Source organism: Oncorhynchus keta, unplaced genomic scaffold (assembly GCF_023373465.1).
Source record: "Oncorhynchus keta strain PuntledgeMale-10-30-2019 unplaced genomic scaffold, Oket_V2 Un_scaffold_17943_pilon_pilon, whole genome shotgun sequence".
Taxonomy (NCBI): domain Eukaryota; kingdom Metazoa; phylum Chordata; class Actinopteri; order Salmoniformes; family Salmonidae; genus Oncorhynchus; species Oncorhynchus keta.
Window position 1 is genome coordinate 58,929 of NW_026290831.1, and position 16,072 is coordinate 75,000.

The following is a 16,072-nucleotide window of genomic DNA, read 5'->3' on the forward strand; positions in this document are numbered from 1 at the left end:
GGGTAGTGTGTCTGTGTTCTGCAGTGTACTCAGGGTAGTGTGTCTGTGTTCTGCAGTGTACTCAGGGTAGTGTGTCTGTGTTCTGCAGTGTACTCAGGGTAGTGTGTCTGTGTTCTGCAGTGTACTCAGGGTAGTGTGTCTGTGTTCTGCAGTGTACTCAGGGTAGTGTGTCTGTGTTCTGCAGTGTACTCAGGGTAGTGTGTCTGTGTTCTGCAGTGTACTCAGGGTAGTGTGTCTGTGTTCTGCAGTGTACTCAGGGTAGTGTGTCTGTGTTCTGCAGTGTACTCAGGGTAGTGTGTCTGTGTTCTGCAGTGTACTCAGGGTAGTGTGTCTGTGTTCTGCAGTGTACTCAGGGTAGTGTGTCTGTGTTCTGCAGTGTACTCAGGGTAGTGTGTCTGTGTTCTGCAGTGTACTCAGGGTAGTGTGTCTGTGTTCTGCAGTGTACTCAGGGTAGTGTGTCTGTGTTCTGCAGTGTACTCAGGGTAGTGTGTCTGTGTTCTGCAGTGTACTCAGGGTAGTGTGTCTGTGTTCTGCAGTGTACTCAGGGTAGTGTGTCTGTGTTCTGCAGTGTACTCAGGGTAGTGTGTCTGTGTTCTGCAGTGTACTCAGGGTAGTGTGTCTGTGTTCTGCAGTGTACTCAGGGTAGTGTGTCTGTGTTCTGCAGTGTACTCAGGGTAGTGTGTCTGTGTTCTGCAGTGTACTCAGGGTAGTGTGTCTGTGTTCTGCAGTGTACTCAGGGTAGTGTGTCTGTGTTCTGCAGTGTACTCAGGGTAGTGTGTCTGTGTTCTGCAGTGTACTCAGGGTAGTGTGTCTGTGTTCTGCAGTGTACTCAGGGTAGTGTGTCTGTGTTCTGCAGTGTACTCAGGGTAGTGTGTCTGTGTTCTGCAGTGTACTCAGGGTAGTGTGTCTGTGTTCTGCAGTGTACTCAGGGTAGTGTGTCTGTGTTCTGCAGTGTACTCAGGGTAGTGTGTCTGTGTTCTGCAGTGTACTCAGGGTAGTGTGTCTGTGTTCTGCAGTGTACTCAGGGTAGTGTGTCTGTGTTCTGCAGTGTACTCAGGGTAGTGTGTCTGTGTTCTGCAGTGTACTCAGGGTAGTGTGTCTGTGTTCTGCAGTGTACTCAGGGTAGTGTGTCTGTGTTCTGTCAGTGTACTCAGGGTAGTGTGTCTGTGTTCTGCAGTGTACTCAGGGTAGTGTGTCTGTGTTCTGCAGTGTACTCAGGGTAGTGTGTCTGTGTTCTGCAGTGTACTCAGGGTAGTGTGTCTGTGTTCTGCAGTGTACTCAGGGTAGTGTGTCTGTGTTCTGCAGTGTACTCAGGGTAGTGTGTCTGTGTTCTGCAGTGTACTCAGGGTAGTGTGTCTGTGTTCTGCAGTGTACTCAGGGTAGTGTGTCTGTGTTCTGCAGTGTACTCAGGGTAGTGTGTCTGTGTTCTGCAGTGTACTCAGGGTAGTGTGTCTGTGTTCTGCAGTGTACTCAGGGTAGTGTGTCTGTGTTCTGCAGTGTACTCAGGGTAGTGTGTCTGTGTTCTGCAGTGTACTCAGGGTAGTGTGTCTGTGTTCTGCAGTGTACTCAGGGTAGTGTGTCTGTGTTCTGCAGTGTACTCAGGGTAGTGTGTCTGTGTTCTGCAGTGTACTCAGGGTAGTGTGTCTGTGTTCTGCAGTGTACTCAGGGTAGTGTGTCTGTGTTCTGCAGTGTACTCAGGGTAGTGTGTTTGTGTTCTGCAGTGTACTCAGGGTAGTGTGTCTGTTCTGCAGTGTACTCAGGGTAGTGTGTCTGTGTTCTGCAGTGTACTCAGGGTAGTGTGTCTGTGCAGAAGCGTCCAGTCAGTCCCTGCTGGAGGGCTGTCTGACTCCTGGACACCCTCAGCCTTTTCATCATTGGATTCAAGGTACCTGACTTGGTCTGTTTTAGCTCAGAGTTGCCCCTCTCTTGATCTGATCTCAGACCGGCTCCTGTCTCCCAAGACCCAGCTGACCTCTGATCTGTCATGTACTAACCTGTCTGTTCCTGCTGACCCAGCTGACCTCTGATCTGTCATGTACTAACATGTCTGTTTCTCCTCCTGACCAGGCTGACCTCTGATCTGTCATGTACTAACCTGTCTGTTTCTCCTGACCCAGCTGACCTCTGATCTGTCACGTACTAACCTGTCTGTTTCTCCTGACCTCTGATCTGTCATGTACTAACCTGTCTGTTTCTCCTGACCTCTGATCTGTCATGTACTAACCTGTCTGTTCCTCCTCCTGACCCAGCTGACCTCTGATCTGTCATGTACTAACCTGTCTGTTTCTCCTGACCTCTGATCTGTCATGTACTAACCTGTCTGTTTCTCCTCCTGACCCAGCTGACCTCTGATCTGTCATGTACTAACCTGTCTGTTTCTCCTCCTGACCCAGCTGACCTCTGATCTGTCATGTACTAACCTGTCTGTTTCTCCTCCTGACCAGGCTGACCTCTGATCTGTCACGTACTAACCTGTCTGTTTCTCCTCCTGACCCAGCTGACCTCTGATCTGTCACGTACTAACCTGTCTGTTTCTCCTCCTGACCCAGCTGACCTCTGATCTGTCATGTACTAACCTGTCTGTTTCTCCTGACCTCTGATCTGTCACGTACTAACCTGTCTGTTTCTCCTCCTGACCCAGCTGACCTCTGATCTGTCACGTTCTAACCTGTCTGTTTCTCCTCCTGACCCAGCTGACCTCTGATCTGTCATGTACTAACCTGTCTGTTTCTCCTGACCCAGCTGACCTCTGATCTGTCACGTTCTAACCTGTCTGTTTCTCCTGACCCAGCTGACCTCTGATCTGTCACGTTCTAACCTGTCTGTTTCTCCTGACCCAGCTGACCTCTGATCTGTCACGTACTAACCTGTCTGTTTCTCCTGACCTCTGATCTGTCATGTACTAACCTGTCTGTTTCTCCTCCTGACCCAGCTGACCTCTGATCTGTCATGTACTAACCTGTCTGTTTCTCCTGACCCAGCTGACCTCTGATCTGTCACGTTCTAACCTGTCTGTTTCTCCTGACCCAGCTGACCTCTGATCTGTCACGTACTAACCTGTCTGTTTCTCCTGACCTCTGATCTGTCACGTTCTAACCTGTCTGTTTCTCCTCCTGACCCAGCCGACCTCTGATCTGTCACGTTCTAACCTGTCTGTTTCTCCTCCTGACCCAGCTGACCTCTGATCTGTCATGTACTAACCTGTCTGTTTCTCCTGACCCAGCTGACCTCTGATCTGTCATGTACTAACCTGTCTGTTTCTCCTCCTGACCCAGCTGACCTCTGATCTGTCACGTACTAACCTGTCTGTTTCTCCTCCTGACCCAGCCGACCTCTGATCTGTCATGTACTAACCTGTCTGTTCCTCCTCCTGACCCAGCTGACCTCTGATCTGTCATGTACTAACCTGTCTGTTTCTCCTCCTGACCCAGCCAACCTCTGATCTGTCATGTACTAACCTGTCTGTTTCTCCTCCTGACCCAGCTGACCTCTGATCTGTCACATACTAACCTGTCTGTTTCTCCTCCTGACCCAGCTGACCTCTGATCTGTCATGTACTAACCTGTCTGTTTCTCCTCCTGACCCAGCCAACCTCTGATCTGTCACGTACTAACCTGTCTGTTTCTCCTCCTGACCCAGCTGACCTCTGATCTGTCACGTACTAACCTGTCTGTTTCTCCTGAACTCTGATCTGTCACATACTAACCTGTCTGTTTCTGTCATGTACTCTTCCCTCTCCCCCTCCAGCACCAGTGTTTGTCAGCTCTGGGCAGCTCTCTGCTCTCTCGCTCCCTCGCTCTCCAGCACACGGTGTTCCCGGTTTATGGACAAGATTAAACCCTATCCGTCTCTCCCTGTCTGCAGCACACTGTGTTCCCGGGTGTTGTGACAGACCTGAAAAGCAGAGCCGTATGGTTCTGATGTCATGAAGGAGCATGAGGACGACCCGGAGATGTTAGTTGACCTGCAGCAGTCTGACCAAGTCCTAGGCGTCATACAGCTAACCCTGACCCCTGACCTGAGGTAGGCTTCATACAGCTAACCCTGACCCCTGACCTGAGGTAGGCTTCATACAGCTAACCCTGACCCCTGACCTGAGGTAGGCTTCATACAGCTAACCCTGACCCCTGACCTGAGGTAGGCGCCAGACAGCTAACCCTGACCCCTGACCTGAGCTATATACAGGGAGTACCAGTACCAGATCAATGTGGAGCTATATACAGGAAGTACCAGATCAATGTGGAGCTATATACAGGAAGTACCAGATCAATGTGGAGCTATATACAGGGAGTATTTAAATATGACCCTGTGATGTTCTTCCACCATCCCCACACTCAGTTTGTGTTTGACATTTCCACCTGAGTGGGTTGATTCACTGTTGTGGTCATCCTGTCTGGGTTGGCGCCCCCCCCTTGGGTTGTGTCGTGGCGGAGATCTTTGTGGGCTATACTCAGCCTTGTCTCAGGATGGTAAGTTGGTGGTTGAAGATATCCCTCTAGTGGTGTGGGGGCTGTGCTTTGGCAAAGTGGGTGGGGTTATATCCTTCCTGTTTGGCCCTGTCCGGGGGTGTCCTCGGATGGGGCCACAGTGTCTCCTGACCCCTCCTGTCTCAGCCTCCAGTATTTATGCTGCAGTAGTTTGTGTCGGGGGGCTAGGGTCAGTTTGTTATATCTGGAGTACTTCTCCTGTCCTATCCGGTGTCCTGTGTGAATCTAAGTGTGCGTTCTCTAATTCTCTCCTTCTTTCTTTCTCTCTCTCGGAGGACCTGAGCCCTAGGACCATGCCCCAGGACTACCTGACATGATGGCTCCTTGCTGTCCCCAGTCCACCTGGCCATGCTGCTGCTCCAGTTTCAACTGACCTGAGCCCTAGGACCATGCCTCAGGACGACCTGACATGATGACTCCTTGCTGTCCCCAGTCCACCTGGCCGTGCTGCTGCTCCAGTTTCAACTGTTCTGCCTTATTATTATTGGACCATGCTGGTCATTTATGAACATTTGAACATCTTGGCCATGTTCTGTTATAATCTCCTCACGGCACAGCCAGAAGAGGACTGGCCACCCCACATATGCTCTCTCTAATTCTCTCTTTCTTTCTCTCTCTCGGAGGACCTGAGCCCAAGGACCGTGCCCCAGGACAAACTAACATGATGACTCCTTGCTGTCCCCAGTCCACCTGACTGTGCTGCTGCTCCAGTTTCAACTGTTCTGCCTTGTTATTATTCGACCATGCTGGTCATTTATGAACATTTGAACATCTTGGCCATGTTCTGTTATAATCTCCACCCGGCACAGCCAGAAGAGGACTGGCCACCCCACATAGCCTGGTTCCTCTCAAGGTTTCTTCCTAGGTTTTGGCCTTTCTAGGGAGTTTTTCCTAGCCACCGTGCTTCTACACCTGCATTGCTTGCTGTTTGGGGTTTTAGGCTGGGTTTCTGTACAGCACTTTGAGATATCAGCTGATGTACGAAGGGCTATATAAATAGAATTTGATTGATTGATTGATTGGAGTACCAGTACCTGATCAATGTGGAGCTATATACAGGAAGTACCAGATCAATGTGGAGCTATATACAGGGAGTACCAGATCAATGTGGAGCTATATACAGGGAGTACCAGTACCAGATCAATGTGGAGCTGTCTTTGGCCGGCCGGTACATCCACCCTTAAGCCGGACGACGCTGGGCCAATAGTGCGTCGCCTCATAGGTCTCCCGGTCGCAGGGCCATGCAGTCGTTGGTGAACAGGGAGTACAGGAGGGAACTGAGGGGCCCCTGGGTTGAGGATCTGCGTGGCGGATGTGTTGTTGCCTTTCCTCACCATATGGGGGCGGCCCATCAGGAAGTCCAGGATCTTGTCCAGATGGGAGAGGGCAGTGGGGAGCCTCTTGTCCAGATGGGAGAGGGCAGTGGGGAGCCTCTTGTCCAGATGGGAGAGGGCAGTGGGGAGCCTCTTGTCCAGATGGGAGAGGGCAGTGGGGAGCCTCTTGTCCAGGTGGGAGAGGGCAGTGGGGAGCCTCTTGTCCAGGTAGGAGAGGGCAGTGGGGAGCCTCTTGTCCAGGTGGGAGAGGGCAGTGGGGAGCCTCTTGTCCAGATGGGAGAGGGCAGTGGGGAGCCTCTTGTCCAGGTAGGAGAGGGCAGTGGGGAGCCTCTTGTCCAGATGGGAGAGGGCAGTGGGGAGCCTCTTGTCCAGATGGGAGAGGGCAGTGGGGAGCCTCTTGTCCAGGTAGGAGAGGGCAGTGGGGAGCCTCTTGTCCAGGTGGGAGAGGGCAGTGGGGAGCCTCTTGTCCAGGTAGGAGAGGGCAGTGGGGAGCCTCTTGTCCAGGTAGGAGAGGGCAGTGGGGAGCCTCTTGTCCAGGTAGGAGAGGGCAGTGGGGAGCCTCTTGTCCAGATGGGAGAGGGCAGTGGGGAGCCTCTTGTCCAGATGGGGGAGGGCAGTGGGGAGCCTCTTGTCCAGATGGGAGAGGGCAGTGGGGAGCCTCTAGTCCAGATGGGAGAGGGCAGTGGGGAGCCTCTAGTCCAGATGGTAGAGGGCAGTGGGGAGCCTCTTGTCCAGATGGGAGAGGGCAGTGGGGAGCCTCTAGTCCAGATGGGAGAGGGCAGTGGGGAGCCTCTAGTCCAGATGGTAGAGGGCAGTGGGGAGCCTCTTGTCCAGATGGGAGAGGGCAGTGGGGAGCCTCTAGTCCAGATGGGAGAGGGCAGTGGGGAGCCTCTAGTCCAGATGGTAGAGGGCAGTGGGGAGCCTCTTGTCCAGATGGGAGAGGGCAGTGGGGAGCCTCTAGTCCAGATGGGAGAGGGCAGTGGGGAGCCTCTTGTCCAGGTAGGAGAGGGCAGTGGGGAGCCTCTTGTCCAGATGGGAGAGGGCAGTGGGGAGCCTCTAGTCCAGATGGTAGAGGGCAGTGGGGAGCCTCTTGTCCAGATGGGGAGGGCAGTGGGGAGCCTCTTGTCCAGATGGGAGAGGGCAGTGGGGAGCCTCTAGTCCAGATGGGAGAGGGCAGTGGGGAGCCTCTTGTCCAGGTAGGAGAGGGCAGTGGGGAGCCTCTTGTCCAGATGGGAGAGGGCAGTGGGGAGCCTCTAGTCCAGATGGTAGAGGGCAGTGGGGAGCCTCTTGTCCAGATGGGTGAGGGCAGTGGGGAGCCTCTTGTCCAGATGGGAGAGGGCAGTGGGGAGCCTCTTGTCCAGATGGGAGAGGGCAGTGGGGAGCCTCTTGTCCAGATGGGAGAGGGCAGTGGGGAGCCTCTTGTCCAGGTAGGAGAGGGCAGTGGGGAGCCTCTTGTCCAGGTAGGAGAGGGCAGTGGGGAGCCTCTTGTCCAGGTAGGAGAGGGCAGTGGGGAGCCTCTAGTCCAGATGGGAGAGGGCAGTGGGGAGCCTCTTGTCCAGGTAGGAGAGGGCAGTGGGGAGCCTCTTGTGTAGATGTGTGTCATGACCTGCCTTTCAAAGCACTCCATCATTACAGATGTGAGTGCTACAGGGCGATAGTCAATCAGTCAGGTTACCTTGGAGCTCTTGGGAACAAGGGTTGTCTCTGATTGCTAGGGGGTGGTTTGGTGCTGTGGACTAAAACACCTGTGCAAGGGTTAAGGGTTGTCTCTCTGCTCATGGTACATTCCTTAGATAAGATCCCCTCAGAGGTTCCTGATAACAGCTCTTTTCTCCTAGTCTTCTCCTGATAACAGCTCTAATACTGGAGTCTGACTGGAGGTCACACGTTATGCAATTATGTATTTTGGTTAGGTCAGGGTGTGACATGGGTGATGTATGTGTTGTTATACTGTCTAGGGGTTTTGTAGGTGTCACAAATACCACCCCTTCCTGCTCGGGTGGCGCTCGGCGGTCAATTAGCTGCCACTGAAGGTGGCTCCCCTTCCTGCTCGGCGGTCTATTAGCTGCCACTGAAGGTGGCTCCCCTTCCTGCTCGGCGGTCTATTACCTGCCACTGAAGGTGGCTCCCCTTCCTGCTCGGGTGGCGCTCGGCGGTCTATTATCTGCCACTGAAGGTGGCTCCCCTTCCTGCTCGGGTGGCGCTCGGCGGTCTATTAGCTGCCACTGAAGGTGGCTCCCCTTCCTGCTCGGCGGTCTATTAGCTGCCACTGAAGGTGGCTCCCCTTCCTGCTCGGGTGGCGCTCGGCGGTCTATTAGCTGCCACTGAAGGTGGCTCCCCTTCCTGCTCGGCGGTCTATTAGCTGCCACTGAAGGTGGCTCCCCTTCCTGCTCGGGTGGCACTCGGCGGTCTATTAGCTGCCACTGAAGGTGACTCCCCTTCCTGCTCGGCGGTCTATTAGCTGCCACTGAAGGTGGCTCCCCTTCCTGCTCGGCGGTCGTCGCCGGTCTATTAGCTGTCACTGAAGGTGGCTCCCCTTCCTGCTCGGGTGGCACTCGGCGGTCTATTAGCTGCCACTGAAGGTGGCTCCCCTTCCTGCTCGGCGGTCTATTAGCTGCCACTGAAGGTGACTCCCCTTCCTGCTCGGCGGTCTATTAGCTGCCACTGAAGGTGGCTCCCCTTCCTGCTCGGCGGTCTATTAGCTGCCACTGAAGGTGGCTCCCCTTCCTGCTCGGCGGTCTATTAGCTGCCACTGAAGGTGACTCCCCTTCCTGCTCGGCGGTCTATTAGCTGCCACTGAAGGTGACTCCCCTTCCTGCTCGGCGGTCGTCGCCGGTCTATTAGCTGTCACTGAAGGTGGTTCCCCTTCCTGCTCGGGTGGCACTCGGCGGTCTATTAGCTGCCACTGAAGGTGACTCCCCTTCCTGCTCGGCGGTCGTCGCCGGTCTATTAGCTGCCACTGAAGGTGGCTCCCCTTCCTGCTCGGCGGTCTATTAGCTGCCACTGAAGGTGGCTCCCTTTCCTGCTCGGCGGTCTATTAGCTGCCACTGAAGGTGGCTCCCCTTCCTGCTCGGGTGGCACTCGGCGGTCTATTAGCTGCCACTGAAGGTGGCTCCCCTTCCTGCTCGGGTGGCACTCGGCGGTCTATTAGCTGCCACTGAAGGTGGCTCCCCTTCCTGCCCGGGTGGCTCGGCGGTCTATTAGCTGCCACTGAAGGTGGCTCCCCTTCCTGCTCGGCGGTCTATTAGCTGCCACTGAAGGTGGCTCCCCTTCCTGCCTTCCTAGCTGCCACTGAAGGTGGCTCCCCTTCCTGCTCGGCGGTCTATTAGCTGCCACTGAAGGTGGCCCCTTCCTGCTCGGGTGGCGCTCGGCGGTCTATTAGCTGCCACTGAAGGTGGCTCCCCTTCCTGCTCGGCGGTCTATTAGCTGCCACTGAAGGTGGCTCCCCTTCCTGCTCGGCGGTCTATTAGCTGCCACTGAAGGTGGCTCCCCTTCCTGCTCGGCGGTCTATTAGCTGCCACTGAAGGTGGCTCCCCTTCCTGCTCGGTGGCTTCCTGCTCGGCAGTCTATTAGCTGCCACTGAAGGTGGCTGCCACCCCTTCCTGCTCGGCGGTCTATTAGCTGCCACTGAAGGTGGCTCCCCTTCCTGCTCGGCGGTCTATTAGCTGCCACTGAAGGTGGCTCCCCTTCCTGCTCGGCGGTCTATTAGCTGCCACTGAAGGTGGCTCCCCTTCCTGCTCGGCGGTCTATTAGCTGCCACTGAAGGTGGCTCCCCTTCCTGCTCGGCGGTCTATTAGCTGCCACTGAAGGTGGCTCCCCTTCCTGCTCGGCGGTCTATTAGCTGCCACTGAAGGTGGCTCCCCTTCCTGCTCGGCGGTCTATTAGCTGCCACTGAAGGTGGCTCCCCTTCCTGCTCGGCGGTCTATTAGCTGCCACTGAAGGTGGCTCCCCTTCCTGCTCGGCGGTCTATTAGCTGTCACTGAAGGTGGCTCCCCTTCCTGCTCGGCGGTCTATTAGCTGTCACTGAAGGTGGCTCCCCTTCCTGCTCGGCGGTCGTCGCCGGTCTACTAGCTGCCACCGATCCCTTTTTCCTTTTCGTTTGTTTCTGTCTAATTGTTTTCACCTGTTCCTTGTTGGGGTTTTGGGATGGGTGTTATTTAAGTTCGTTTTGCCCGCTGGTGTTTGTTCTGGCTTGTTGGTTGTTACGTTTGGTGATGTATCGTGTTTTGTTTTGGGTTTTCGCTGTCCAGTGTGTGTCTAGGTTTTGGGTTGGTTTTAGCGCCAGTGTTTTGGGCATTCACCCATGTTTTGGACCTGTTAGGTTTTGAAGGACATTAAAGCGTTTTCCCGTATTTCGCTCTCTGCATCTGACTCCTCACTCATTTCACTCACCCATCGTTACAGTAGGTGTATGGGGTTGTTTACCATCTAGGTGTTTATGGATGTCTATGGTTGCCTAGATTGGTTCTCAATTAGAGGCCGCTGTTTATCGTTGTCTCTGATTGGGAACCATATTTAGGCTTCTTTGGGTATTTCGTGGGTTATTGTCTATGGGATGTTGCATGTTTGCACTCAGTTTTGTCCATCATTACTTTAAGACATGAAGGTCAGTCCATCATTACTATAAGACATGAAGGTCAGTCCATCATTACTGTAAGACATGAAGGTCAGTCCATCATTACTATAAGACATGAAGGTCAGTCCATCATTTCTATAAGACATGAAGGTCAGTCCATCATTACTGTAAGACATGAAGGTCAGTCCATCATTACTATAAGACATGAAGGTCAGTCCATCATTACTATAAGACATGAAGGTCAGTCCATCATTACTGTAAGACATGAAGGTCAGTCCATCATTACTATAAGACATGAAGGTCAGTCCATCATTACTATAAGACATGAAGGTCAGTCCATCATTACTATAAGACATGAAGGTCAGTCCATCATTACTATAAGACATGAAGGTCAGTCCATCATTACTATAAGACATGAAGGTCAGTCCATCATTACTGTAAGACATGAAGGTCAGTCCATCATTACTGTAAGACATGAAGGTCAGTCCATCATTACTATAAGACATGAAGGTCAGTCCATCATTACTATAAGACATGAAGGTCAGTCCATCATTACTATAAGACATGAAGGTCAGTGAAGGTCAGTCCATCATTACTATCAGTCCATCAATAAGACATGAAGGTCAGTCCATCATTACTGTAAGACATGAAGGTCAGTCCATCATTACTATAAGACATGAAGGTCAGTCCATCATTACTATAAGACATGAAGGTCAGTCCATCATTACTGTAAGACATGAAGGTCAGTCCATCATTACTATAAGACATGAAGGTCAGTCCATCATTACTATAAGACATGAAGGTCAGTCAATACAACAGTCCATCATTACTTTAAGACATGAAGGTCAGTCAATACAACAGTCCATCATTACTGTAAGACATGAAGGTCAGTCCATCATTACTATAAGACATGAAGGTCAGTCCATCATTACTATAAGACATGAAGGTCAGTCCATCATTACTGTAAGACATGAAGGTCAGTCCATCATTATTATAAGACATGAAGGTCAGTCCATCATTACTGTAAGACATGAAGGTCAGTCCATCATTACTATAAGACATGAAGGTCAGTCCATCATTACTATAAGACATGAAGGTCAGTCCATCATTACTGTAAGACATGAAGGTCAGTCCATCATTACTATAAGACATGAAGGTCAGTCCATCATTACTGTAAGACATGAAGGTCAGTCCATCATTACTATAAGACATGAAGGTCAGTCCATCATTACTATAAGACATGAAGGTCAGTCCATCATTACTATAAGACATGAAGGTCAGTCCATCATTACTGTAAGACATGAAGGTCAGTCCATCATTACTATAAGACATGAAGGTCAGTCCATCATTACTGTAAGACATGAAGGTCATGAAGTTTCTTCAAGTGCCGTCGCAAAAACCATCAAGCACTATGATGAAACTGGCTCTGATGAGGACCGCCACAGGAAAGGAAGACCCAGAGTTCCCTCTGCTGCAGGAAGACCCAGAGTTACCTCTGCTGCAGGGAGACCCAGAGTTACCTCTGCTGCAGGTAGACCCAGAGTTCCCTCTGCTGCAGGGAGACCCAGAGTTACCTCTGCTGCAGGAAGACCCAGAGTTACCTCTGCTGCAGGTAGACCCAGAGTTCCCTCTGCTGCAGGTAGACCCAGAGTTACCTCTGCTGCAGGTAGACCCAGAGTTCCCTCTGCTGCAGGTAGACCCAGAGTTCCCTCTGCTGCAGGAAGACCCAGAGTTACCTCTGCTGCAGGGAGACCCAGAGTTACCTCTGCTGCAGGAAGACCCAGAGTTCCCTCTGCTGCAGGTAGACCCAGAGTTCCCTCTGCTGCAGGGAGACCCAGAGTTACCTCTGCTGCAGGAAGACCCAGAGTTACCTCTGCTGCAGGTAGATCCAGATTTACCTCTGCTGCAGGAAGACCCAGAGTTACCTCTGCTGCAGGAAGACCCAGAGTTCCCTCTGCTGCAGGGAGACCCAGAGTTACCTCTGCTGCAGGAAGACCCAGAGTTCCCTCTGCTGCAGGTAGACCCAGAGTTCCCTCTGCTGCAGGGAGACCCAGAGTTACCTCTGCTGCAGGAAGACCCAGAGTTACCTCTGCTGCAGGTAGACCCAGAGTTCCCTCTGCTGCAGGTAGACCCAGAGTTACCTCTGCTGCAGGTAGACCCAGAGTTCCCTCTGCTGCAGGTAGACCCAGAGTTCCCTCTGCTGCAGGAAGACCCAGATTTACCTCTGCTGCAGGTAGATCCAGATTTACCTCTGCTGCAGGTAGATCCAGAGTTACCTCTGCTGCAGGAAGACCCTGAGTTACCTCTGCTGCAGGTAGACCCAGAGTTCCCTCTGCTGCAGGAAGACCCAGAGTTCCCTCTGCTGCAGGTAGACCCAGAGTTCCCTCTGCTTCAGGAAGACCCAGATTTACCTCTGCTGCAGGAAGACCCAGAGTTACCTCTGCTGCAGGTAGATCCAGAGTTACCTCTGCTGCAGGAAGACCCAGAGTTCCCTCTGCTGCAGGTAGACCCAGAGTTACCTCTGCTGCAGGTAGACCCAGGGTTACCTCTGCTGCTGAGGATAAGTTCAGTAGAGTTTCCAGCCTGTCTAAACACACCATTTATATCCTGTTTATATATACGCACTATATACTGTCTATACGCACCAATTTATACACACCATTACATCCTGTCTATACACACCATTACATCCTGTCCATACTGTCCATACACACCATTACATCCTGTCCATACTGTCTATACACACCATTACATCCTGTCTATACACACCATTACATCCTGTCCATACTGTCTATACACACCATTACATCCTGTCCATACACACCATTACATCCTGTCCATACTGTCTATACACACCATTACATCCTGTCCATACTGTCTATACACACCATTACATCCTGTCTATACACACCATTACATCCTGTCCATACTGTCTATACACACCATTACATCCTGTCCATACTGTCTATACACACCATTACATCCTGTCTATACACACCATTACATCCTGTCCATAAACACCATTACATCCTGTCCATACTGTCCATACACACCATTACATCCTGTCCATACTGTCTATACACACCATTACATCCTGTCCATCCTGTCCATACACACCATTACATCCTGTCCATACACACCATTACATCATGTCCATACACACCATTACATCCTGTCCATACACACCATTACATCCTGTCCATACACACCATTACATCCTGTCCATACACACCATTACATCCTGTCCATACACACCATTACATCCTGTCCATACTGTCTATACACACCATTACATCCTGTCCATACACACCATTACATCCTGTCCATACTGTCTATACACACCATTACATCCTGTCCATACACACCATTACATCCTGTCCATACACACCATTACATCCTGTCCATACTGTCCATACACACCATTACATCCTGTCCATACACACCATTACATCCTGTCTATACACACCATTACATCCTGTCCATACTGTCTATACACACCATTACATCCTGTCCTTACACACATATATATTGTCTCTGTACACCATTACATACTGTCTATACACACCATTAATTCCTGTCTATACACACCATTATATACTGTCTATACACACCATTATATACTGTCTATACACACCATTACATACTGTTTATACACACCATTATATACTGTCTATACACACCATTATATACTGTCTACACACACCATTATATACTGTCTATACACACCATTACATACTGTTTATACACACCATTATATACTGTCTATACACACCATTATATACTGTCTATACACACCATTATATACTGTCTATACACACCATTATATACTGTCTATACACACCATTATATACTGTTATACACACCATTATATACTGTCTACACACCATTATATACTGTCTACACACACCATTATATACTGTCTATACACACCATTACATCCTGTCCATACTGTCTATACACACCATTACATCCTGTCTATACACACCATTACATCCTGTCCATACACACCATTACATCCTGTCTATACACACCATTACATCCTGTCTATACACACCATTACATCCTGTCCATACACACCATTACATCCTGTCCATACACACCATTACATCCTGTCTATACACACCATTACATCCTGTCCATACACACCATTACATCCTGTCCATACACACCATTACATCCTGTCCATACACACCATTACATCCTGTCCATACACACCATTACATCCTGTCCATACTGTCTATACACACCATTACATCCTGTCTATACACACCATTACATCCTGTCTATACACACCATTACATCCTGTCCATACACACCATTACATCCTGTCCATACACACCATTACATCCTGTCTATACACACCATTACATCCTGTCCATACTGTCCATACACACCATTACATCCTGTCTATACACACCATTACATCCTGTCTATACACACCATTACATCCTGTCCATACACACCATTACATCCTGTCCATACTGTCTATACACACCATTACATCCTGTCCATACACACCATTACATCCTGTCCATACACACCATTACATCCTGTCCATACACACCATTCCATACTGTCTATACACACCATTACATCCTGTCCATACACACCATTACATCCTGTCTATACACACCATTACATCCTGTCCATACACACCATTACATCCTGTCCATACTGTCCATACACACCATTACATCCTGTCCATACTGTCTATACACACCATTACATCCTGTCCATACACACCATTACATCCTGTCCTATACACACCATTACATCCTGTCCATACACACCATTACATCCTGTCCATACTGCCTATACACACCATTACATCCTGTCCATACACACCATTACATCCTGTCCATACTGTCCATACACATCCTGTCCATACACACCATTACATCCTGTCTATACACACCATTACATCCTGTCCATACTGTCCATACATTACCATTACACTGTCATACACCATACATCCTGTCCACTGTCTATACACACCATTACATCCTGTCCATACACACTGTCCATACACACCATTACATCCTGTCTATACACACCATGACATCCTGTCTATACACACCATTACATCCTGTCCATACTGTCTATACACACCATTACATCCTGTCCATACACACCATTACATCCTGTCTATACACACCATTACATCCTGTCCATACACACCATTAATTCCTTACATCCATACACACCATTACATCCTGTCTATACACACCATTACATCCTGTCCTTACACACCATTACATCCTGTCCATCCTGTCTATACACACCATTACATCCTGTCCTTACACACCATTACATCCTGTCCATACTGTCTATATACACCATTACATCCTGTCTATACACACCATTAAATCCTGTCTATACACACCATTACATCCTGTCCATACTGTCTATACACACCATTACATCCTGTCCATACTGTCTATACACACCATTACATCCTGTCCTTACACACATATATATTGTCTATGTACACCATTATATACTGTCTATACACACCATTATATACTGTCTATACATACCATTACATACTGTCCAAACACACCATTACATCCTGTCTATACTGTCTATACACACCATTATATACTGTCTATACACACCATTATATACTGTCTATACACACCATTACATACTGTTTATACACACCATTACATCCTGTC

General features: G+C 50.2%; 1 protein-coding gene and 1 long non-coding RNA gene across 54 annotated transcripts; one reads left to right on the forward strand and one right to left on the reverse strand.

Annotated features, from left to right (window-relative positions):
- Positions 1-1,889: 1,889 nt before the first annotated feature.
- Positions 1,890-3,587, reverse strand: LOC127927831 (uncharacterized). Of its 4 annotated transcripts, XR_008129198.1 has the most exons (4): positions 3,511-3,587; positions 3,303-3,354; positions 2,595-3,149; positions 1,890-2,398 (listed from the first exon to the last, which is right to left on the reverse strand). It is a non-coding gene; the product is annotated as an uncharacterized LOC127927831 (long non-coding RNA). The 4 variants fall into 4 exon arrangements; XR_008129195.1 differs by lacking the exon at positions 3,511-3,587 and having other exon boundaries at positions 2,595-3,097; positions 3,303-3,433; XR_008129197.1 differs by lacking the exon at positions 3,511-3,587 and having other exon boundaries at positions 2,595-3,008; positions 3,303-3,431.
- Positions 3,476-10,185, forward strand: LOC127927826 (protein SPT2 homolog). Of its 50 annotated transcripts, none has more exons than XM_052514498.1 (6): positions 3,476-8,447; positions 8,492-8,579; positions 8,787-8,830; positions 9,119-9,162; positions 9,216-9,347; positions 9,455-10,185. In XM_052514498.1, the coding sequence occupies exon 1, from the start codon at positions 5,729-5,731 to the stop codon at positions 6,977-6,979; it is 1,251 nt and encodes a 416-aa protein (XP_052370458.1). In that variant the 5' UTR covers positions 3,476-5,728; the 3' UTR covers positions 6,980-8,447; positions 8,492-8,579; positions 8,787-8,830; positions 9,119-9,162; positions 9,216-9,347; positions 9,455-10,185. The 50 variants fall into 50 exon arrangements, with proteins under 50 accessions (XP_052370458.1, XP_052370479.1, XP_052370472.1 ...); XM_052514519.1 differs by lacking the exons at positions 8,787-8,830; positions 9,119-9,162 and having other exon boundaries at positions 3,476-8,052; positions 8,196-8,250; positions 8,295-8,447; XM_052514512.1 differs by lacking the exons at positions 8,787-8,830; positions 9,119-9,162 and having other exon boundaries at positions 3,476-7,898; positions 7,998-8,052; positions 8,097-8,447.
- The last annotated feature ends 5,887 nt before the right edge of the window (positions 10,186-16,072 follow it).

What these genes read in the sequence shown, in the direction of transcription:
- LOC127927826 (XM_052514498.1), top strand. Translation starts at nt 5,729, where the DNA reads ATGCAGTCGTTGGTGAACAGGGAGTACAGGAGGGAACTGAGGGGCCCC.